Source organism: Dermacentor variabilis, chromosome 6, assembly GCF_050947875.1.
Source record: "Dermacentor variabilis isolate Ectoservices chromosome 6, ASM5094787v1, whole genome shotgun sequence".
In the NCBI taxonomy this organism is placed as follows: Eukaryota; Metazoa; Arthropoda; class Arachnida; order Ixodida; family Ixodidae; genus Dermacentor; species Dermacentor variabilis.
In genome coordinates, this window is record NC_134573.1 from 175298914 (window position 1) to 175320337 (window position 21424).

The window sequence follows — 21424 nt, forward strand, 5'->3', positions numbered from 1 at the left end:
CCATAATGTATCTATATACCTATTTTTAAAATTTTTTCATAAAGTAATGAAACAGTACTGAAGTATAACTTTATTTTCTTTAATCACTCTGTGTGCTAGTACAATTGGTCACATCTAGAAATTATTTGCAGATACCAAAAGCAGTATGGAGATGACAACAAGTGGGAAGCCAGTCCCATCTTCGAGACGTAAGTCATGAGGCCGATGACTTTCACAGAAGTTCTTATTGTGCATTCTTACTGGGATGCCCAAATCTAATCGCTCAACAGTATTTCATGTTGAAGCTTGTCTTTAACGTTTTCTAATCATACAAAATACATACTCTCATTTTTTCTTTGCTTGCTTACATTTTGTATAAGTAGTAAGCAATAATCTTTTGTACTTAACAATAATTTATTGCTGGTGTAATGAGATTTTGTTACTGGTAGTTCTTACATAACAATGCATGATATTGGGACGCCATCCACAATTCATGCTTAGTTCTTAGTTCCAGCTGTATAACCTTGATGCACTTCATTCCACTGTTTAACAAAGTGATCTGTTCTTTGTTCTTCAGAAACTAGCTTGAAGATCCTTTGTAATGTGGTAGTTTCATGTCTTATAGGCTGTATTTTGCAAGTATTTGTGTCCTCAATGTATGTTCTGGCTGCCTAAATGAGAGCTTTACTTATTGTGAAGCAGTCTTCAATAAGTATCCAGTGTGTCCAGATTTTAAAACCAGATTGCCAGTTTGTTGGCGTACGCTCTGTGTGAGGCTAGGACTGAAGGCAAGTTCTGGATCTAGCCAAACATAGTCATTTCATCATACTCTCCAATCCGTAGCACATGTAATCGCATCTGTGTTGGGTTTGGACGAATAAGGCATACAGCAGTGTCATCTTTAACAACATTTATTGCTGTGATCGCTAAGTAACACTTGCAGAGAGAAAGAGTTATTGCTGCAAGCAATAAGCAACATTTGGAGAGGGAAAATCCATTCTGTAGATAGGCTTGCCTCGTTGCACGTGATAGTCGGCTAGTGTGGCCGCCCATGGGTCGCAGCAAGTATCCATGAGGTCATTGGTCAGGTTCAAGGGTGGAGCACCCGAATATCTGGGAGGGAGGGGGCACACGCGTCGCGAGAGCGAGGGACAACCTGGTAGAGAGCGTAGTGCACTTTTCCGTGCCTGCATGCTGGCTCTTCACGCATCCGCAATGTGCAATTTCTACGATATGAGTACATGGGAAGAAACGGGCAAGTGTGCTATCCACATCTTGCATGAGAGCTTCTGCAGCATTTTCTTTGAAAAAGGTTCAACGCATTTGTGGGACATTCACCTGCCTCTGGTGAACTTTGTAACACGCTGCTTGCATATATGAATATACGAAACTGTCGGTGTAAAAATTTGATCTTTCTTCAGGCTCTTTCAGGGACTTCAAATATTATACATTTTACTGCGTATAAATCTTTTGGTTTAGCTCAGATTACCTAGTGCTTGAAAAAATGTACAGGAAAAGCAAAATATCTTGCTGGATATAAATGTTTCATGCCGATCATGTTTAAAAATGATTTGCATGTATTGAAGGGTGTATGGAAGAAGAGTGGTCATGTGAAGCACTTGTTTAGCAACTCAAGCTGAAAGCAGAAGTCACTAGATAAAATAATTTTGTAGAGAGTACCATAATGCTCCCACCGGTACCATTTTCAGTTCATGTTGATTTAAACTGGAGGAACAGTGAGTGGAAATGTGGGGTTAAGCTGAAATTGCAAGTTCATGCTCAAAGATGTCCAAATCATTGCATTCACCTATAGCTTTCATAAAGGAAAAAAATAATGTTAAATGTTGCACAGGAAAGATGGTGCACTGCGAAAATACTGTACGTAGCAGCTCTCGTGTTATATGATGTCCCAACTACATGAAAAGGTTAATTATATTTAGTTTCAGCATGAAAGAAAAAGCCATTTAACCAACATTATTAGATTGGCACTATTTATAGGGGTGTGGCACAGTCTCTGCATGTCCCTTTAACCTAAAGCAGGTGGTAGCACACGGCAAAGCCAGACCTCTAAGATGGCCAGTGTAGCTTACGATTCTATGTGGATCACACCGTGTGAGGCACGCGGTTTAAATTTCTGAAGAATAGGGTATCATAAGGAGCCTACCAACACAGACACCAAGGTCAATTAACATAGGGGAAATTACTTGCACTTAATAAATTAAATATAAATTAATGGAAATGGAAGTGGGTGAACAACTTGCTGCAGGTGGAGAATGATCCCACAACCTTCGCATGATATGACTAATAACATCGGGCCCCTCGGTTAACCCCCTTTCTTCTCTGAAGATAGGGTAGTCGCTTCAGTCACAATTTTCTTGGCTATAGAATCATATGTTGGCATAAAACAAGTGTGAGGTTTGTAAAAGCATAATCCAAACAGTCTACAGGTATTAAATTCTTAACCTTAAAACATTTTTGGGGGGCATCAGAGCAGAGCAGTAGGCATTGTGCATCTCAGTCCCAGTTTTAAATAATTGTGCAATAAAATTCTGATCTTTTTCAGAGAGTTCAACGGAGCACCAAACAGGCAAGGATACTACTGCTAAACCACTGCTTTGTTGCTGATATGATATGATGTGAAGTCAACATGCTAATTGATTGAACAAGTTTCTTTTAAACCAGTTCTCAAGTGATTTTAGTGTTTCTTTTGAAGCCCTATATGTCAATTGATTGATGGTTTCTGTGGTATTTTCTGGTTGAGTAGTTTGACATGCAGTGTAATTCTTGAGTAACATTGTTTGTCAGCACTTGCCATAACTTTCAATGCTGTGCTAGAATATTTGAACATTTGCACACTTCGTAGTTTCCTTGATTTATTCTAATTATTGCTTTTTCAGGGACTTCATGGTGGCACCAAACTTCTGAAACGCAAATTGGTACTCCACACTTTTATATTTAAGTGTAAAAAACAACTTAATTTAACATATTAATCTACAATTGTCTTACCAGCATTCTAACATCAGCAATAATTAAATTCAAACTGCAAAGATCAGGCCAGATTGTCTGTCAAGTGCAGTTATTTGGGAGTGGGATGGGAAGTTGCTCTGTTCCCAGCTTCTAGACAAAGTGTAAAGTGCATTTATTCTGATAGTACAGTATTCCTTGTGTGAAGTGGTGAACTAGCTGGAATCTTGTTGATATTAGTTATATTGTGTATTGTATAGAAATTAATTCTCTGCAGTATTTTTACTTCGAATGGTTCTCATGCTGAAATATATTGTGTCATTCAAAAATGCTGTGTGCGCCTTCTGTTTGGCTCATTCATTCAAATGGTAAAAAATACATGCGTAAATTTAGATGAACCAAAGAATGCAGTGCCTGATAAGTTCAGAAAATCTGAAAAATTTGGTGTTACCACTTTTTCTTGTCTACTTTTTACCTCTTGTATCCAGAAACGAGAAAAAAACTCAATATTTCAGTCTCCATATCCTTTCCATAATTTGTCACAGAAGCTCTAGAAAGCACAGATATCTTTTCCATGACTTTTTGTCTTTTTAATTAATCTTTGAATTGCGGCCTGTGTTACCGGTCATCTCTGTAGCATCAAGCTAGATCGATTGCGGCTACAGCATGACAGACATGGACAAAAGGACTAGAAGGAGGCACAACACGAGACACTTTTTTTTTTTGTCACACTGTAGCTATCATGAAGCTTCACCAACTCACCCAATTTTCCATCTTATTGAATCAAGCCAGAAGCGTTTTCAGTCAGAGAACATTGTCTATAATTATTTTATTACCTTAGGATGCATCTCTTGATAGTACCAAAGGTCCACAGCTTTTTGTGTGAAAAGATGGTATTGTATGGCTGTCTTAAATATGTACAATTCTCTTCATTAAAACTCTGTGAAGAGATGCTTCAGGTGGAATAACATCCTTTACCTTTTTCTCAGGTGGTTTTACAAAATCAACACCTTGGTGGGAAAGTAAGTTGCTGTTACTACATTAATTTAATTTTATTTTTATTTTTTCGGGAATTATTTTCAGTGTTCACAGTGATGTTTTCCTCCTGAATGTTCCCCTTCCACCTAGCATGTGCAATCCCTATGAAGGCGTTCGTGGAGGTTAGAGCCTGCATTAGAACTGTAACATCATGTCAGTGCCCTATATACTTTTTTTCTCCTAGGCAGCTTCTCTCCTTACCCACCATGGCATAATAATTTTGCATGTACTTTTTGCACCAATGTATGCATGCAGTAAGTTTATTGTAACAAACAGTTCACTGCTTTCATCTGGGTGCCAGATTAACTGCAATGATTTCGATCCTCTTATTCAAGATGCCCAAACCAGTTTTGTTAACCTTTCATACAGATTAGCAGCATTATACTTCACTGCCTGAATCATTTCCTCACCATTATGGCTAAGTTGGCGCTGTATGTGACAAGGAGTGTTCAACAAATTGTTGCTTGACATGCGCTAGCATTCACAATTGGCAGTACTGTTGTATGAGAGAATTTCTTTCATTGGTAATTCTGTCACTTCCTTCTTTGTTGACAACTTAGTTTCCTTGTCATATTGAGGGTTGAATTTTGGCTTATTGGCTGTAGACCAAATGATTGGATAGCTATGTTACATGAGTTTATGTTGTGAAGTGTATAAGTAACAGAAAGTGTAGTATCAAATTTCATAAAGTAATGTTGTAAAAATCTGAAGAGCATATTTACATTTATTACATGTCTTTAAGTCTGAATACATGCTATGCAGCTGTGCAGGTTTTTTTGTTATCACTATTGCACAATAAATTTTTATGTTTACAGAGTCTAGGGGAACAAGTAAGCATGGGAATAAGCATTACATATTTGCATAATACAGATGTTTACAGATTGATCTTTGCATAATTATCACCCATTTTTTACGTACAGAAAGTGAGGAAATGACACCTACTGAAAGCGAAGAAATCACACACACTGAGCGCATGACGGGTAAGCTCTCTCTTGTTAAAATGCAATTTAATCTCTTGGTCTGTTCCTTGGAAATATGAGAAATCCGCTCACAAGTAGTGGCTAGCAGGGTCCTCATCTAATCTACGTTTCTATGTGTGTCTAAACAAACTTCACCGCTGCACACATTTGTTATGCTACTAGAAGTTACTCTTTTATTTACAGAAAGCGCTGAAACAGGAGATACAGCTGGTCATACTGGTAAGTATGAAATAGTACTTCCAATGAACGGACATTGGTGCTCTACGCACTTATTTGACATTTGTTCACTTCCAGCGATTGAAGAAGGATAGCTAGTTCCAGTGAATGGACATTTAATTTTTATGAATTAATTTTTATGTTTACAGAATCAAGGGGAACAAGTAAGCATTGGATTAAGCATTACATATTTGCATAATACAGATGTTTACATATTGATGTTTGCATAATTATCACCCTTTTTTTATGTACAGAAAGTGAGGAAATGACACCTACAGAAAGGGAAGAAATCACACACACTGAGCGCATGACGGGTAAGCTTTCTCTTGTTAAAACGCAATTTAATCTCTTGTTCTGTTCCTTGGAAATATGAGAAATCCGCTCACAAGTACTGGCTAGCAGGGTCCTCATCTAATCTACATTTCTATGTGTGTCTAAACAAACTTCACAGCTGCATACATTTGTTAAGTTACTAGAAGTTACTCTTTTATTTGCAGAAAGCGCTGAAACAGGAGATACAGCTGGTCATACTGGTAAGTATGAAATAGTACTTCCAATGAACGGACATTTGTGCTCTGTGCACTTATTTGACATTTGTTTACTTCAAGAGATTGAAGGAGTGACACACAGTAATGAGATTACTGGCAAGTCATTATGTGTTTCTTTTAATTTTTGCATACACAGTTTAATCACTACAGGCACTTGAAACATTCATGTAGGAATTGCATTAATTTAAATTTTATTTTATTCACATACAAACCGGCTGCTGGGGACATGACATCTTTTAGTCTAACCATACATGTAACCATACGTGTAATACATGCTTGTGTATGTAAAATTCTTGGCGTAGCTTTGAAAAATTGTCACCATGCAGAAAGTGTTAGTATAGCTGCAGTGTATCCTCTATAGCTATATTTCAGATTGTATGGTTAGTTCTGAGTTATGCTTTTTGATATCTGCCAAGTTTTAAGTGCCTCAAAGAAATTTTAAAGAAATATTCTTGAGAAAGCACTGAAGTGCTTTCTCAAGAACGGTACTGAAGTGCCGTTTCAAGTACCTCAGCCATCAATTTTCTTTAATCACAGTGTGTGCCAGTATGATTAGTTACGTCTAGAAATTGTTTGCAGATACTGGAAGCAGCACTGAGACGATGACGAGTGGGAAGCCAGTCCCATCTTCAACACGTAAGTCAGGAGGCCCACGACTTTCACAGAGGTTCTCATTGTGTGTTCTTACTGGAATGCCCAAATTTTTTATAAAATTGTGTAGGCATGATAAACATGCCACAGAAATAAAACAGTAACTAATGTAAGTTTATAAAATTTATGTGATAGCTGTGAACTGGCCAATAGGCATGTTTCTCTTACCATAAGGGCTCTGTACTCATCGTAGTGTTTGAAATTAACCTTTTCTTATTCTAATCTTATTCTGCAACGCAAATACTGGCTAGAAAGGAGGACATACAGAAATTGCATCTGCTCAGGTGGTGCAGGTAGCTGCTGGAGCCTGTCACAAAAGATGCCGACCATGTCCGATGAGTTCAAGCTAAGGCCACAATGGCAGATGCGGAGTGGAGGAATGATGCAGTCAGAAGGCTGCTTTTGATGTTTCATTGGCTGATGTGAACATGACAGAGAATTATTTTTTCCAACCCTCATATTCGCCCTCAATTCTTTCACTTGTAACTTAGATTGACACCTACTGCATACTCTGTTCCCTCGTGTACTGCGTCACAGGACAAAGTGGGTGTCTTGTAGTCATAACAACTAAATACATGCTCCAAATTCAAAATTAAAGATATATAAAGCAGTTATGACGTACGTGGCAACTATTCTATTCTTGATTCCACACTTCTCAGTTTCTAACATGGGCCCAAACCAAGCTATTCAATGCAGGCAAGTGCTCAGATAGTGTTGATATAGGTGAGTTAGGATCCTCAGATGCTGTCACATTTCAATAAGTGTAGAAGAGCTCTCAGAACTGGCAGACTTTCTTCTAATGCGAAGCAGACTTTGCCTTGTAGCAGACATCTTGTGGCAATGGGTATCTGCCATGCCTCTTTTCAGATTTAAGCAATAAAAAGAAGTGTCTGTTGGTAGGATTTGAACAACTAGGATACCCCTGCACAATGACCTGATGCTTGAGCCATTAGACCCTAGGCATATGTGTACTTCTCTCATGCAGGCTGGCACTTTAAGACAATTGGCATTTATATGACATTGCAAAGCAACAGTTTACTTGTGGCACATTCGGCTGGTTGTTTTTGCCCGCTTCAGAGCACTCTGGTGATGCATGTTACATTAAGGTGGTCGAAATCAAGCTCTTGGAACATGTTTGGCTGCTTGTTTCAGAGCACTGAGCTCCAGCTTAAATCGCTCAGAGGTGCTGTCACCTTTTACCTAGTAGTGCAGTCGAGGTCTGGTGGAATTCTTTGTCACGTGGCTCCAGCAGCTTTTGTTGTTGGTGTCGTCTCTGCTGCGGTAGGCAACAAAGGCACACACCTGCATGCCTTTGTTTTCAACAGAAGATCAGCTGGCACGTTTCCTTTTCCAACTTCCAATTGCTCTTGCGAGTAGCTGCATGTTAGGCTTGTGCATGCAGTCTCTGTCTCAGATGAAGAGGGGGTTCTGCATTGTTGTAATCAGAGTCAGGGCATGGTATGAACCAGCCGAATGCACTTCGAGAAAAGTAACAGCACATTTGCACATGCCAGTTTCTGTTAGGCCACAGACAAAGAAATGCGAGTAATTGTAGATCTTATAACTGTCTTTCACTTGCGTCATGTCAGATAACAACAAGTTGCTTAAAAAAGCACCAGTGCTTTCCCCCATTCTTCTTTCTTGTGGTTTGGGCTAGTTGGTATGCCATTATTTTGTTGGCATTCCATTTGGCAGCTAGCGCTTATAACTCTATAGGACACTGCACCCTCCCCTCCCCCACCTTTGGGATCGGCCCACTTTTTCTGGAGACCTATCCCCATGGTAGCTAGTGTATCGAGATGCTCTGTGACAATGTGTTGCCTTTGGTATTGACTTAGGCTGCAACAAAAGAGGTTGTAACATTTCTTTGCCAGCATACAGTAAATCAGTTTTTATTCCATCATCGTTGTCATCATCAAGCTGTCACCACCATTTAGCTATCACTGTTGTCTTGCGATCACCTCGCCACTGCCATCACACAATGCTTGCATTACATACATGCAATTGGTTGCCGTACGTGGACAAGTTGCACCATTTGGCAACATTCTACAGAACTCCAAGTGATGCTAGATAACCAGCTACATGCAAAATGTGTTACCAAACATTGATTCCCACAGTGTGTGGGATTTATTTCTGACCTTTTTTATTATTATTATGTTAATAGGTAACTATTAAGTTTATTAGGTTTCTATTATAATGCCCCCATTTCTTTATTTAAACAGCCTACAACCTTGTCACCTGCCCTGGTTGCTTAATGGCTATGGTGTTTGGCTGCTAAGCACAAGGTCACAGGATCAGATCCCGGTCACGGTGGCCGCATTTCGATGGGGGCGAAATGCAAAAACAACCATGTACTTAGATTTAGGTGCACGTTAAAGAACCCCAGGTGGTTCAAATTTCCGGAGTCCCCCACTACGGCGTGCCTCATAAACAGATTGTGGTTTTGGCATATAAAACCCCATCATTTTTTTACAAGCTTGTCAAATGACTGATCACATATTGTGTGCCTTTTACATTCAGATAGTCTTGATGCTCAGGCTACTTACTATTCACACTTTTGCTGTCACACAGTGGCATTTTTGTCAAAAGTTTAAACGTCAGTCTATGAGTAACAAGGTATATTACTGCGCCCTACGGTAGTGCTGCTATACCATTCTTGGCACTATAAAGCATAAGAAAGTTGAAAGCACTGTTGTGAATATTTTTGGTTTTTATTGAACAAGGGGTGCTGCGCAAAGACTTCAGTGCATGGTTTGATTGCACGGACAGTATGCTCATAGTCACTTTGAAACTTTTGATAGGTTGTCCGAGAATGGGAGTGGGGAACTTGCAGAATGAGGAGTGACAATGGCATGACCTACATGTCATGTTTTGCCTCATTTTCTTGTGCAGGTGTTCTGCTGTGTATAACAGCTTCAACAAACATTGGAAATCTTTTGCAACTGGATCTCTGTACTGGACTTATCTACTCTGCTGTCAGCTATGACATAGAAATGCAGAAGTTTGACCTGAAAAATGGCAAGTTCTTGCATGAATATACACTGTGCAAGCCAGATTTTTTTATCCTATTGATGCTGAGTGTGAAACGCTGAAGTTGCAGGCAGCCATAACGCATTACTATTTTTTTCCTTTTAAATAGTGCTTATACGCATATGGTACAGCTGCCTGCATTCAAACTGTCATTTAATTTTATCCATTCTGAAATTCTTTCTGCTACAATTTGCATGAATGTGCACAAGCTGCCCTTCTGGCTTTTTCCACAATGTCCGAAACTTTTTAGCATTGTGGAAGCCACCACTGTAGGTATCATAACTCATGGGCCTAGGAGAGCTGGTTTTAGATTTTAGTATTTCATGATAATTTGTCTAAAATTGTTGATGAGTCTACTGCAAATTAAATTGAATTATGTCTGTTCAAGCTGCATATGGGAATGTGCAATGTACATCAGTCTAGAGTTATAGACTATTTTACAGGCTCCAGTCATTTACCATGGCATATGTATAGGGAACTTCCATTAGGTTGACAATCTGACCTTTTAGTGTGCTTTAAGTCGGTGTTTTAAATAGAATGGTTCAATTTTTCTTATACCTGCACGTCTTGCCACAGACAATCATTTTGGCAAGGTGTTTTCTTGCTAGGTCAGTGCTGCAGTTCTGGGTATAGAATCTTGAGCACATTCAAAGTTCTTGCAACACTAACAAAATATCCACTGCAGTAGCTCAGTGGCTATGGCACTTTTCTGCTGAGCACAAGGCTGTGGGTGTAATTTCTGGCTGACGTAGCTGCATTATAGATAAGGGAAAAATTCAAATATGCTTGTGCACCATGCTTTGCATGTGCGTTAAATAACTTCAGGTGATCAAAGTTAATCCAGAGATTTCAACTGTGACATCTCTCATAGCTTCTGTAGTTCGGTGAAATGTTGAACACTTAAATTGCTAGTTTACAAAATAGCGGATTGCAAGTTTACATAAGCTTGCTTAGATATAGGGCACTGTTTCTGTGTGTTGCCGTAAGTGTCATTATTACTGCCTCTGATTTTTGGGAGTTAGTTTTCATTGACACTGCAAAAACAGTGGATGCAAACATTTTCTTGAGGGGACTCTTTCATCCACTCTTCTTAATGTTATAGCATGAGTGCTATCATCTTTTCCACTTTTGTCAGATGACATCAATAAACTACAAAAGTTGCGAAAGGGAAGTGTTCCATTTATAGCAACTGAAGTGGACACACGTGGAGTTGTGACGTCCAAGGTCCGACGCATTGTGACTGATTTCTTTACCAAAACTGAAGAGTTCCTTGAAACAAACAGCCTTGATGGCATTGCATTTTCGGCAGCCCATCAAGACGCCATACAAGTTGAGCCATTTGCAACAGTATGTATTTGTTTTACTTATATGTGCTCTTCTAATGAACTGATTGTTGAGTGGTCATTAGAGTTCTGCATTATGGTGTACCCTGTCTACCCTCTCCGACATTTGAAGCCTCCTTACTTTTACATACCCCACATACCATGTCATCATGGACTGTCAACTTCTGGATGTAGAGGGCAGTGGTTCCATTCACTGAAGTTGCTACTACACTATATTATCTCATAATAATGCACTTTCAGAGCGTGCTCAAAAGCATTGCAGTGGTGGGTATTTTTTAAGCAACTCCTTATTACAGGAACTGCCGAAGGAGAAGTGGGTCACTGATTTGAAGTTACAAGTCAAGTGAAGGAATTCTAAATATGGGAGTTTGGTCGTTTGGATCAGATTGCATTGTCAAATGTGCAGTCCACCATTGTGAATTATGGGCCGCATAGTTCATTACTCAGCCTTTAAGCAATGAAATATGTATGGAGTTGCATGCATGCCCACCTTTCACCTGAAATTATGCCAAAATGCGATTGCACTGGGCAACATACACTGGACACCTGTGTGTAATTGGGGGGGGGGGGGGCGGAGTGGCAAATGGACAGTGCAATAGTGCATGCTCAAGACAGTTATGTTTATTGCTTTGAAAACAATTGAACCAGCACTCAAGTGAAGGTGTGGCTCCTTAAACAAAGGCTATAAAGAGAGTCTGCTCACCTCTTATTGCAATGTGAACAGTTGATGGACTTGTTCACTTGCAGTACTGGGTCAAATAATCCTTTAAATGTTTCCACTTATGGCAATACACCGGCCTGTTTGCAACCCCATAAGTGTATATACACCAATCTAGCTTAACTGTAAATTTATCTTCTGTGTTCTTTTCAATCTTTTGTTTTATTGTCATCTATGCTTCTTTGAAGCAGTTTGACCTAATTTTCTAATGCGTGATGTATCAGGAATTACCTCCATTGCTACTAAGCATTATATGCTACCTCCTAAACGAGGCATGTCATGCTACTGTCAGGTAGAGGACGATGTTTTCTTTCATCGTACTTCTTTCAATATCGGGATTTTCGCATAAGTTATTTGCTTTTAATGGGTGCAGTAAACTTCCGTTAATTTGACTCCAGTTAATTCGATTTTTCGGTTAATTAAATCCTGGCCGAAGGTCCTGGCCTGCGCCAATGCATATCTATGCGCCCAAGCCTTCGTTATTTCGATACTGAAGTTGGTATTCGCCGCATAATTCGAACTTGACCAGTCAATACGCACGCGCCTGACCCCTATGGTGACCTCAATAGCGACCGCCTAGAGTGGTAGCGTTCATCTCGGCGGAGCTTAGAGAACAGCTAATGCGTTGAACACAAGTAATCTCTCGTTGGAAACTCCTATTTTCGGCTCAGAAGCTACGCCTATTTTTGGCGTAGCTCAGAATGTTCGATTACGATATTTACCAGATCCTAACGCACCCCCCCCCCTTTTTTTTAGCACCTATGGGGCCGAATATTTCTTGCGCGGTGCGGTCGATCGAACACAAAACCAAAACTGCCTTAGCAACTTCTGTATGCTTTGCCGCATAACATTATTTCATGCGGAGAAGCTAACTTTAAAAAATATTGTGTGGCGAAGCTGACTTTATAAGAAAACCATCTGCAGTTGTGCAAAAATTTTTCTTGCTAAAGAATTAGGAGCGCATTTGATTTATATTTCTATGTTAGTTTACTGCTTGGTACAAAAAAAGTAGGTGGGCATTTAATTCGAGGGTGTGTTAGAATCGGGGCAAATACTGCCAAATGAATATGTTTTGGGGTTTTTTCTGCATCTTGTCTATTTTGACCCACCGGATAATTCAATTAATTTTTGTTGATCCCGTCAGAATTGAATTAATGGAAGTGGACTGTATTTGGCAAAGCGGAGATACAGGTTATATAAATCCACTGGTAAGTTATTGACAACACTTTGGTTTCTGGGTTACTTCTAGTACTGTATGAATTCTTATCACTTTACTGTTATTCACTCACATAATAATCCTCCACTTTTGCAAATAGTAATGGCAACATTTCTTTGATATACTGATACTGAACTGTTATAGGCCGTCTGGTGTGGAGTTCGAACGCAGTCTTTTCACAGTCCATTTCATCCACGGCAATTTGCCAATATCCAGAGCGAAGGTCTCTCAATTAAAAATAAGTGGCACCATGGAGACAATCCAGAGCATCGTCAATGCGGAGAAGTGGATATACAATTTTTTTAAGGATCATGTTTGGATGACGATAGTCAACGCAGAATCACCAGCTGTTATCCTTCTTTTTGACGAGAACAACAGGAGAAGCCCACGAGCTGGAAAAGTGTTCCATAATACCTTTGGCAAGCATTTTGTCTACCTCGCTCTGGATAACTTGTCACTCAGAGGGCGACACCCAGTATAGGTGTCGGTGAACAGGTGCTGCATCGCCGGTATTTATACGATGCTTCATGACCGTAGTTTGACCCGAAGTTCGAAAATGTCAGAGTACGACTCGAGGAGGCGACAGAGCTTTGCAGCTTGTTGGGTTGAGAGATCCGGTGCAATCATCTTTGTAAAGTCGTTGGGCGGGGCAGATGCAGACGGTGCAGGATGAGCACTCATTGAAGACGGCGCAACAGATAGAGCGGAAATGTGACACTCGTGCGACTGTGACAATGTGGCAAGAGACATGCCTCAAGGAAGTACTTGAGGGCACTGGCCAAAATTTAGGATGGGAAGACATGTCTGATTGTTCGCTACAGAAATGATGGTGTGTGGTAAGGACACATTGTGGGAAAGCAGGACTGAAGTCGTGGGAGTAAGGACATAGTCTCCGTCAGGTACAGGTAGGCAGGCTAAAACAGTGATGCAGGTTGCTGCTAGAGAGGGGTTGTGAATAAAATCTGCAGAACAAAACTGAGTTGGAGTTTGAGCAGGAAGGTCAACAGGAACAGGTAGGGGTAGGTGAAGTTGTACAACACCGGCTGAACAGTCAATCAGAGCAGAATGGGCGGTCGAAAAATCAAGTCCGAGGATCACATCATGAGGGCAATGTTCGAGCACTCTAAACAAAACAGACATGGGGCGACCGACGGCACTGACACATGCAGTACACATTCCAAGCACAGCCGCAGTTCCACCGTCAGTGACCAGGCGCAGTCGAGTCGGAGCAGGAGTAAGTACTTTCTCCAAGCGCGGTCAAAGCTCCGCACTCATGATGTAAATTTGCACTCCCGTGTCAATGAATGCTGTAATGGGCAAACCATCCACGTAGTCCAGAAGGTTCCGATCAGTAGGCAGGGTCAGCAGAGGAATTTCAAGCCGGGGTTCTAGAGCAGCATCACCTTCAGGAGCTGCCCCAGTTAGTTTCCTGTTGGAGAGCAGCGACGGTAAGCTGGGGATGGAGAGCAATGCAGCTGGGGCGAACAGGAGCGGCGACTGTGTGGTGATGGCGAGCAGCTAGTCATAGTGGCTCATGCGTTGTCAGGTGTGTCTTCAACCTCGGTGTAGAGTGCAGGCGGGCGAGGATTCGGTGGAGAGCGGTGGTAGACGGGAAAGCTTGGTCATGTGTGGGCTGGCCAGCAACTTTGACAATGTCGAGAAATGTGGCCCACACGTCCACAATAAAAGCAGATGGGTCGTCTGTCAGCATGTGTGCGGCATTCAGCCGGGTTGCGATAGCTGAGATATGAACCGTATTGGCTCCAGTGAACAGGGGCAGAGGCAGCAGATGAAGCAAAGTCAGGATGGTTGGCGGAGCAGATGGACAGAAGACCCACATTGGTAAGTTCTTGGCGAATGACCGACTGAACAAGAGACACGAGCGGCCGGGAATCATTAAAGCACTGCGTCACTGGCGTGGCAGGAAATGCTGCTTCAATTTCTCGCCGGACGATACGTGCAACCTTCTCGGAGGAGGTGGGCTCACGCGGTGGACAAATGTCTTCGCACGTCAATGGAGCTGCGGTATTGGGTAGACGCGTAAACTGTTGAAATATGCGGCGGCTCTTCTCGTCTTCAAAGCGGCGACATTTGTTAATGATCTCGTTGACCATTGTTATATTCTTGTAAACAAGAAGGTTATATGCGTCGTCCATGATGCCTTTTAATATGTGGCTGACCTTGTCTGCCTCTGCCATATTATTATTTACCTTGTGGCAAAGAGCGAGGACGTCCTAGATGTACGCCACGTAAGATTCAGTGGACGTCTGTGCACGAGTCCTAAGGTTCTTCTTAGCAGCACGTTGGCATCCAATGGGCTTGCTAAACAAATCTCTGAGCTTCTATTTTCACTGGTCCCAACTTGTAATCTCTTCATGTGTCTCAAGCCAGACCCATGCTGTTTTCTTTAGGTGGAATATTATGTTAGCCTGCGTATTCGTATTATCCCACCTATTTTGTGCGCTGACCCATTCGTAATTTTGCAACCAGTCATCTACATCAACATTGTCAATTCCAGAAAAAATGCCAGGGTCGCGAGGGTGGGCCAGGATGATGTTTAGTGGTGACGACGGGGCCGTGGTTAAAGAATCTCCTTTGGATGATGTGGCGGCCGGGTCACGTCCGCTGCAGAGCTCAGTCTTGCACAAGTGACTACCCCGCGCCTCCACCAATGATGTTACGTTGAGGGAGGGAAGAATGAATATGGATACAACTTTATTGTACGTCCAGCAAGGTTTAACGTGACCTGGGCTCAGGTCTCTCACGGGGGAATCTCAAGGCCGCCTCACGGGCTTGCTAGACTGCCCACGTCTGGATGCCGAGGTCTGAGCTGGGTGGAGCAGCGGCCCACCTCAATGACAGGGTCTCCGGAGCAACTGCCATCCTTCTTATAACTACATTGCACTCCCACAGCATGTGTTTGAGAGTTGCTGGTCCTTCCTGGCACAATTTGCACAAGTTGTCCTTATGCTTATCTGGGAAGATACATTCCAGATGAAATGGGTTAGGGAAGGTGTTCGTCTGGAGCTGTCTCCAGGCGATGGCCTGCCTCCTGTTCGATTTGGGACTCGGCGGTGGGCATATCCCTCGGGCATTAAGATATGCACTGATTATGTCATTGTATCTAGTGATCCTGTGAAGCATACATCTATTTACAGATGGCTTTTAATGGCAGAGCCAACATGCGTAGAGCAGCGAAAAAAACTAAACTCTTCTTCGTCGTCTCCAAGGCCACCATCAGCGTCCCCTTCTTCCCATATTACCGACTGTAACATCATATATATATATATATATATATATATATATATATATATATATATATATATATATATATATATTGCAACATGATGTACTTGTATCTTCGAAAATTTTTAAAAAAGTGCATGTGTAAACTTGGCCATGGCACAAATGAGAATAAATTTTGTGTTTAACCACTGTAGGTGAAATCACTGATTTAAGTAATGTCAATGAGTTGTGACTAAGCTAGCTACTTAGCTAGTGGCACATGTGCCTGTTACACAATGGGTACTGCAGGCCACACAGTACAAGGACAGTGTCTTGTGTGTTCTCTTCTTTTGCACTGTCTGTCGTTCACTAAATTTATCTTTAGTGAACTTGAAAACTTTGCGCAGAAGTTGATGTAATTGAGGAAGTGAAATAATTGACAACCTTGAATTACTTCTCGAGCTTAAATGGTTGTCTTTGTCTGCAGGAGTTTTGGAACCTCTCAACGAAATTCAAGCGGCAACCACTGGTGATCATAATACTTGAATTCAAAAAAGTTCGTGACTCCCAGGTGTTAGCATCCACTTTGACAGGGTAAGTCCTTAAGCTTTCCAATTAACATATTTTCTCCTCTAACAATTTGCAGTGTTATTTATGCTATTAGCCAGCAGTAGTTTCTGTTAGTGCCTGACTAGAAGTAATGCTTTCAGAAATAATGTCAGTATATAGCTGGAGTGATCCCAAAAGCCAGTATTTTGCATTTCCAAACACTGTTTGTAATGTGTTTCAGTGATAACTCATTTCTATACCACAATAAAGACGTAACTGTATCAGTCATCATCATCATCATCATCAGCCTAGTTACGCCCACTGCAGGGCAAAGGCCTCTCCCATACTTCTCCAACTACCCCGGTCATGTACTAATTGTGGCCATGTTGTCCCTGCAAACGTCTTAATGTCATCCGCCCACTTAACTTTCTGCCGCCCCCTGCTACGCATCCCTTCCCTTGGAATCCAGTCCGTAACCCTTAGTGACCATCGGTTATCTTCCCTCCTCATTACATGTCCGGCCCATGCCCATTTCTTTTTCTTGATTTCAACTAAGATGTCGTTTACCCGCGTTTGTTGCCTCACCCAATCTGCTCTTTTCTTATCCCTTAATGTCACACCCATCATTCTTCTTTCCATAGCTCGTTGCGTCGTCCTCAATTTCAGCAGAACCCTTTTCGTAAGTCTCCAGGTTTCTGCCCCATATGTGAGTACTGGTAACACACAGCTGTTATACACTTTCCTTTTGAGGGATAGTGGCATCCTGGTGTTCATGATTTGAGAATGCCTGCCAAACGCACCCCAGCCCATTCTTATTCTTCTGGTTATTTCAGCCTCATGATCCGGATCCGTGGTCACTACCTGCCCTAAGTAGATGTAGTCCCTTACCCCTTCCAGTGCTTCGCTACCTATCGTAAACTGCTGTTCTCTTCCGAGCCTGTTAAACATTACTTTAGTTTTCTGCAGATTAATTTTCAGACCCACCCTTCTGCTTTGCCTCTCCAGGTCAGTGAGCATGCATTGCAATTGGTCTCCTGAGTTACTAAGCAAGGCAATATCATCAGCGAATCGCAAGTTGCTAAGGTATTCTCCATCAACTTTTATCCCCAATTCTTCCCACTCCAGGCCTCTGAATACCTCCTGTAAACATGCTGTGAATAGCATTGGAGATATCGTATCTCCCTGTCTGACGCCTTTCTTTATAGGGATTTTGTTGCTTTCTTTGTGGAGGACTACGGTGGCTGTGGAGCCGCTATAGATATCTTCCAGTATCTTTACATATGGCTCATCTACACCCTGATTCCGTAATGCCTCCATGACTGCTGAGGTTTCGACTGAATCAAACGCTTTCTCGTAATCAATGAAAGCTATATATAACGGTTGGTTATATTCTGCACATTTCTCTATCACTTGATTGATAGTGTGAATATGGTCTATTGTTGAGTAGCCTTTACGGAATCCTGCCTGGTCCTTTGGTTGACAGAAGTCTAATGTGTTCCTGATTCTATTTGCGATTACCTTAGTAAATACTTTGTAGGCAACGGACAGTAAGCTGATCGGTCTATAATTTTTCAAGTCTTTGGCGTCCCCTTTCTTATGGATTAGGATTATGTTAGCGTTCTTCCAAGATTCCGGTACGCTCGAGGTTATGAGGCATTGCGTATACAGGGTGGCCAGTTTCTCTAGAACAATCTGACCACCATCCTTCAACAAATCTGCTGTTACCTGATCCTCCCCAGCTGCCTTCCCCCTTTGCATAGCTCCTAAGGCTTTCTTTACTTCTTCTGGCGTTACCTGTGGGATTTCGAATTCCTCTAGGCTATTCTCTCTTCCACTATCGTCGTGGGTGCCACTGGTACTGTATAAATCTCTATAGAACTCCTCAGCCACTTGAACTATCTCATCCATATTAGTAACGATATTGCCGGCTTTGTCTCTTAACGCACACATCTGATTCTTGCCTATTCCTAGTTTCTTCTTCACTGTTTTTAGGCTTCCTCCGTTCCTGAGAGCCTGTTCAATTCTATCCATATTATAGTTCCTGATGTCCGCTGTCTTACGCTTGTTGATTAACTTAGAAAGTTCTGCCAGTTCTATTCTAGCTGTAGGGTTAGAGGCTTTCATACATTGGCGTTTCTTGATCAGATCTTTCATCTCCTGCGATAGCTTACTGGTTTCCTGTCTAACGGAGTTACCACCAACTTCTATTGCGCACTCCTTAATGGTTCCCATGAGATAGTCGTTCATTGCTTCAACACTAAGGTCCTCTTCCTGAGTTAAAGCCGAATACCTGTTCTGTAGCTTGATCCGGAATTCCTCTAGTTTCCCTCTTACCGCTAACTCATTGATTGGCTTCTTGTGTACCAGTTTCTTCCGTTCCTTCCTCAAGTCTAGGCTAATTCGAGTTCTTACCATCCTATGGTCACTGCAGCGTACCTTGCCGAGTATGTCTACATCTTGTATGATGCCAGGGTTCGCGCAGAGTATGAAGTCGATTTCATTTCTAGTCTCACCATTCGGGCTCCTCCACGTCCACTTTCGACTAACCCGCTTGCGGAAAAAGGTGTTCATTATCCGCATATTATTCTGTTCTGCAAACTCTACTAATAATTCTCCTCTGCTATTCCTAGAGCCTATGCCATATTCCCCCACTGACTTGTCTCCAGCCTGCTTCTTGCCTACCCTGGCATTGAAGTCACCCATCAGTATAGTGTATTTTGTTTTGACTTTACCCATCGCCGATTCCACGTCTTCATAAAAGCTTTCGACTTCCTGGTCATCATGACTGCATGTAGGGGCATAGACTTGTACCACCTTCAATTTGTACCTCTTATTAAGTTTCACAACAAGACCTGCCACCCTCTCGTTAATGCTATAGAATTCCTGTATGTTACCAGCTATTTCCTTATTAATCAGGAATCCGACTCCTAGTTCTCGTCTCTCCGCTAAGCCCCGGTAACACAGTACATGCCCGCTTTTTAGCACTGTATATGCTTCTTTTGTCCTCCTAACCTCACTGAGCCCTATTATATCCCATTTACTACCCTCTAATTCCTCCAATAACACTGCTAGACTCGCCTCACTAGATAGCGTTCTAACGTTAAACGTTGCCAGGTTCAGATTCCAATGGCGGCCTGTCCGGACTGTATAAGTACCAATGGCCAAATAATGCAGAACTTTTGTGGAAGCAGTCTGAAGGTCAAGCAAGAGCTCACACGAATACAACACATCACCAAGCATAGCAATGCCTGATGAGAATAACTGGTCAAAGGCATTTTGGTAAAGCTACCCATATGTGATCTCTGCTGAGCTTGTTGCATTTGATGCTAATTTTTAGAGCATTGATGCAGCTGAGTTGAACTGAACTTGCCACACAATGAATGCATGGTTTCTTTTTATAGGACCCTGATTATTTTTCCCAGAAGCTGTGTCTGCTAGACACTGCTTGCCGTGCCTGCCCAGTATAGTTAGTAACACCGACAGTGACCACAATTCCAATAAGAGCATTTATCAACCTAGTTGTGAGCAAAACAATATGAAAGTATGGCTAAACACCATGATAGAATCAGTATGGCCTTATTTTTTTTAGTTAATCACCATTTGCATATACTTAATTAAACAGTACAAGGGCACATGTAAGTGCACCATTATTTATTAGTAGTAGAACTAAATCTGGAAAAGCAAGTCTGCATATGAATGGCATGAGTGGACTCATTCAGCTAGTTACCATCAGCTTTTGTTGGTACTGCCATTAAATGTTTTCCCTCCTGCAGTTGCAGATTAAATTGCTTTTGATTTCAATTCATGTTCTCTTTTTCTTTATTTTTCCAGAAAATGTCAGTACTTGATTCTCAGGAAGCAGGATTTCAAGCCAAGCAGCAGTTGTGCTCCCAGATTTCCCAACAGGCCTTTAGAAAAGTCTGAAGAAATAGAAATGGTTTGTACAATGAAGATTTTTTTTTTTTTTTGTAATGTCAAGTACCAAGATATTTGAGGTGTATATTTAGCGGCAAAAGCATGTTTCTATCAATTTTGTCTGCCATATAGGAAGCTCAATATGTTGCTGTTAAAATTCATATTCAAGTAGCATGAACATTTTGAACTGCCATTACTGATTAGAAATGATCAAGGTAATGCATGTTGTAGTCAAGGTTCAAGGGGAAAGAAGGCAATGAATGTTGTGCACTGCTTAATCAGTCGTTTTTATTTCTCATGAGATAAGGTTTCTCTCGTTAAGATTGTTTACATTAACATTGCCCTGCCTTTCTTTCAGAAATACTTAGAGCAGCGCTCAAGAAACAGAACCAGCATTTGTTTATCATTTACACTTGCTGTCCTCAACTTTCATGGCGTCAAGAAACAAGGTCGTGGGAAAGTTTGTGAAAAGGAGCTTTTGGTAGGGTATGACAAGGTATGTGAAACTGGCATGACTTGACTCCACTTGCTTTATCATGTGATGCAAACAGATTCAAAAATTGCCTTTGGCTCTATCATCACAATTGGGGAAAAAATGTAACATGTAAAATTAAGCATGTTGAATTTTGAATATGCACTGGTACTCTCAAAGTTCAAGGCTGCAGAGAAATGCAAGAAAGGGGTAGCTCTCTTTGTTCAAGTTTTTAATTTGGTTGACTTTTGCTTTTAAATTGCCCTAAACAAGGCCAGACACTGAAAATCCCACCCAAATTTTCTCTCTCAAAGTCTAGGTTAAACTGTCCAGCTCTCCATCGTCAGACATTAGTGTTAGCCTAAGCTTACACCATTGATCGGAAAAAATTGCATGTTAGCTGCTCTGTGAGAATTACTTGCTCCCAGTACATCTGTGTTTGGTCATAGTTAGAAGTAAAATATACTTCTCTTTATTCAAGTAAGAAATATACACAGAAGTTATCTGGCCACTGTAAAAGCAATTCTAAAGGTGTCACTGTGCGAATGCATGAGCGTAATGGCAGCTTCTATTGCCTCAA

General features: G+C 41.4%; 2 protein-coding genes across 5 annotated transcripts in view; both read left to right on the forward strand.

Moving 5' to 3' along the window:
- The window catches only part of LOC142585836 (uncharacterized), a 99906-nt gene extending 97177 nt beyond the window's left edge, over positions 1-2729 (forward strand). For all 4 annotated transcript variants that reach the window (XM_075696868.1, XM_075696870.1, XM_075696869.1 and 1 more), the window contains 2 exons: positions 132-188; positions 2543-2729. In XM_075696868.1, the coding sequence (XP_075552983.1) occupies positions 132-188; positions 2543-2604 (119 nt within the window). In that variant the 3' untranslated portion in view covers positions 2605-2729. The remainder of the gene's footprint in view (positions 1-131; positions 189-2542) is intronic.
- A 1208-nt stretch (positions 2730-3937) lies between these two features.
- The window catches only part of LOC142585838 (uncharacterized), a 71857-nt gene continuing 54370 nt past the window's right edge, over positions 3938-21424 (forward strand). Inside the window, exons 1-12 of the mRNA XM_075696873.1 lie at positions 3938-3965; positions 4902-4961; positions 5145-5180; positions 5327-5341; positions 5432-5491; positions 5675-5710; positions 6305-6361; positions 9269-9394; positions 10542-10753; positions 16396-16502; positions 20289-20394; positions 20731-20868. Of these exons, the coding sequence (XP_075552988.1) occupies positions 4913-4961; positions 5145-5180; positions 5327-5341; positions 5432-5491; positions 5675-5710; positions 6305-6361; positions 9269-9394; positions 10542-10753; positions 16396-16502; positions 20289-20394; positions 20731-20868 (942 nt within the window). The 5' untranslated portion in view covers positions 3938-3965; positions 4902-4912. The remainder of the gene's footprint in view (positions 3966-4901; positions 4962-5144; positions 5181-5326; positions 5342-5431; positions 5492-5674; positions 5711-6304; positions 6362-9268; positions 9395-10541; positions 10754-16395; positions 16503-20288; positions 20395-20730; positions 20869-21424) is intronic.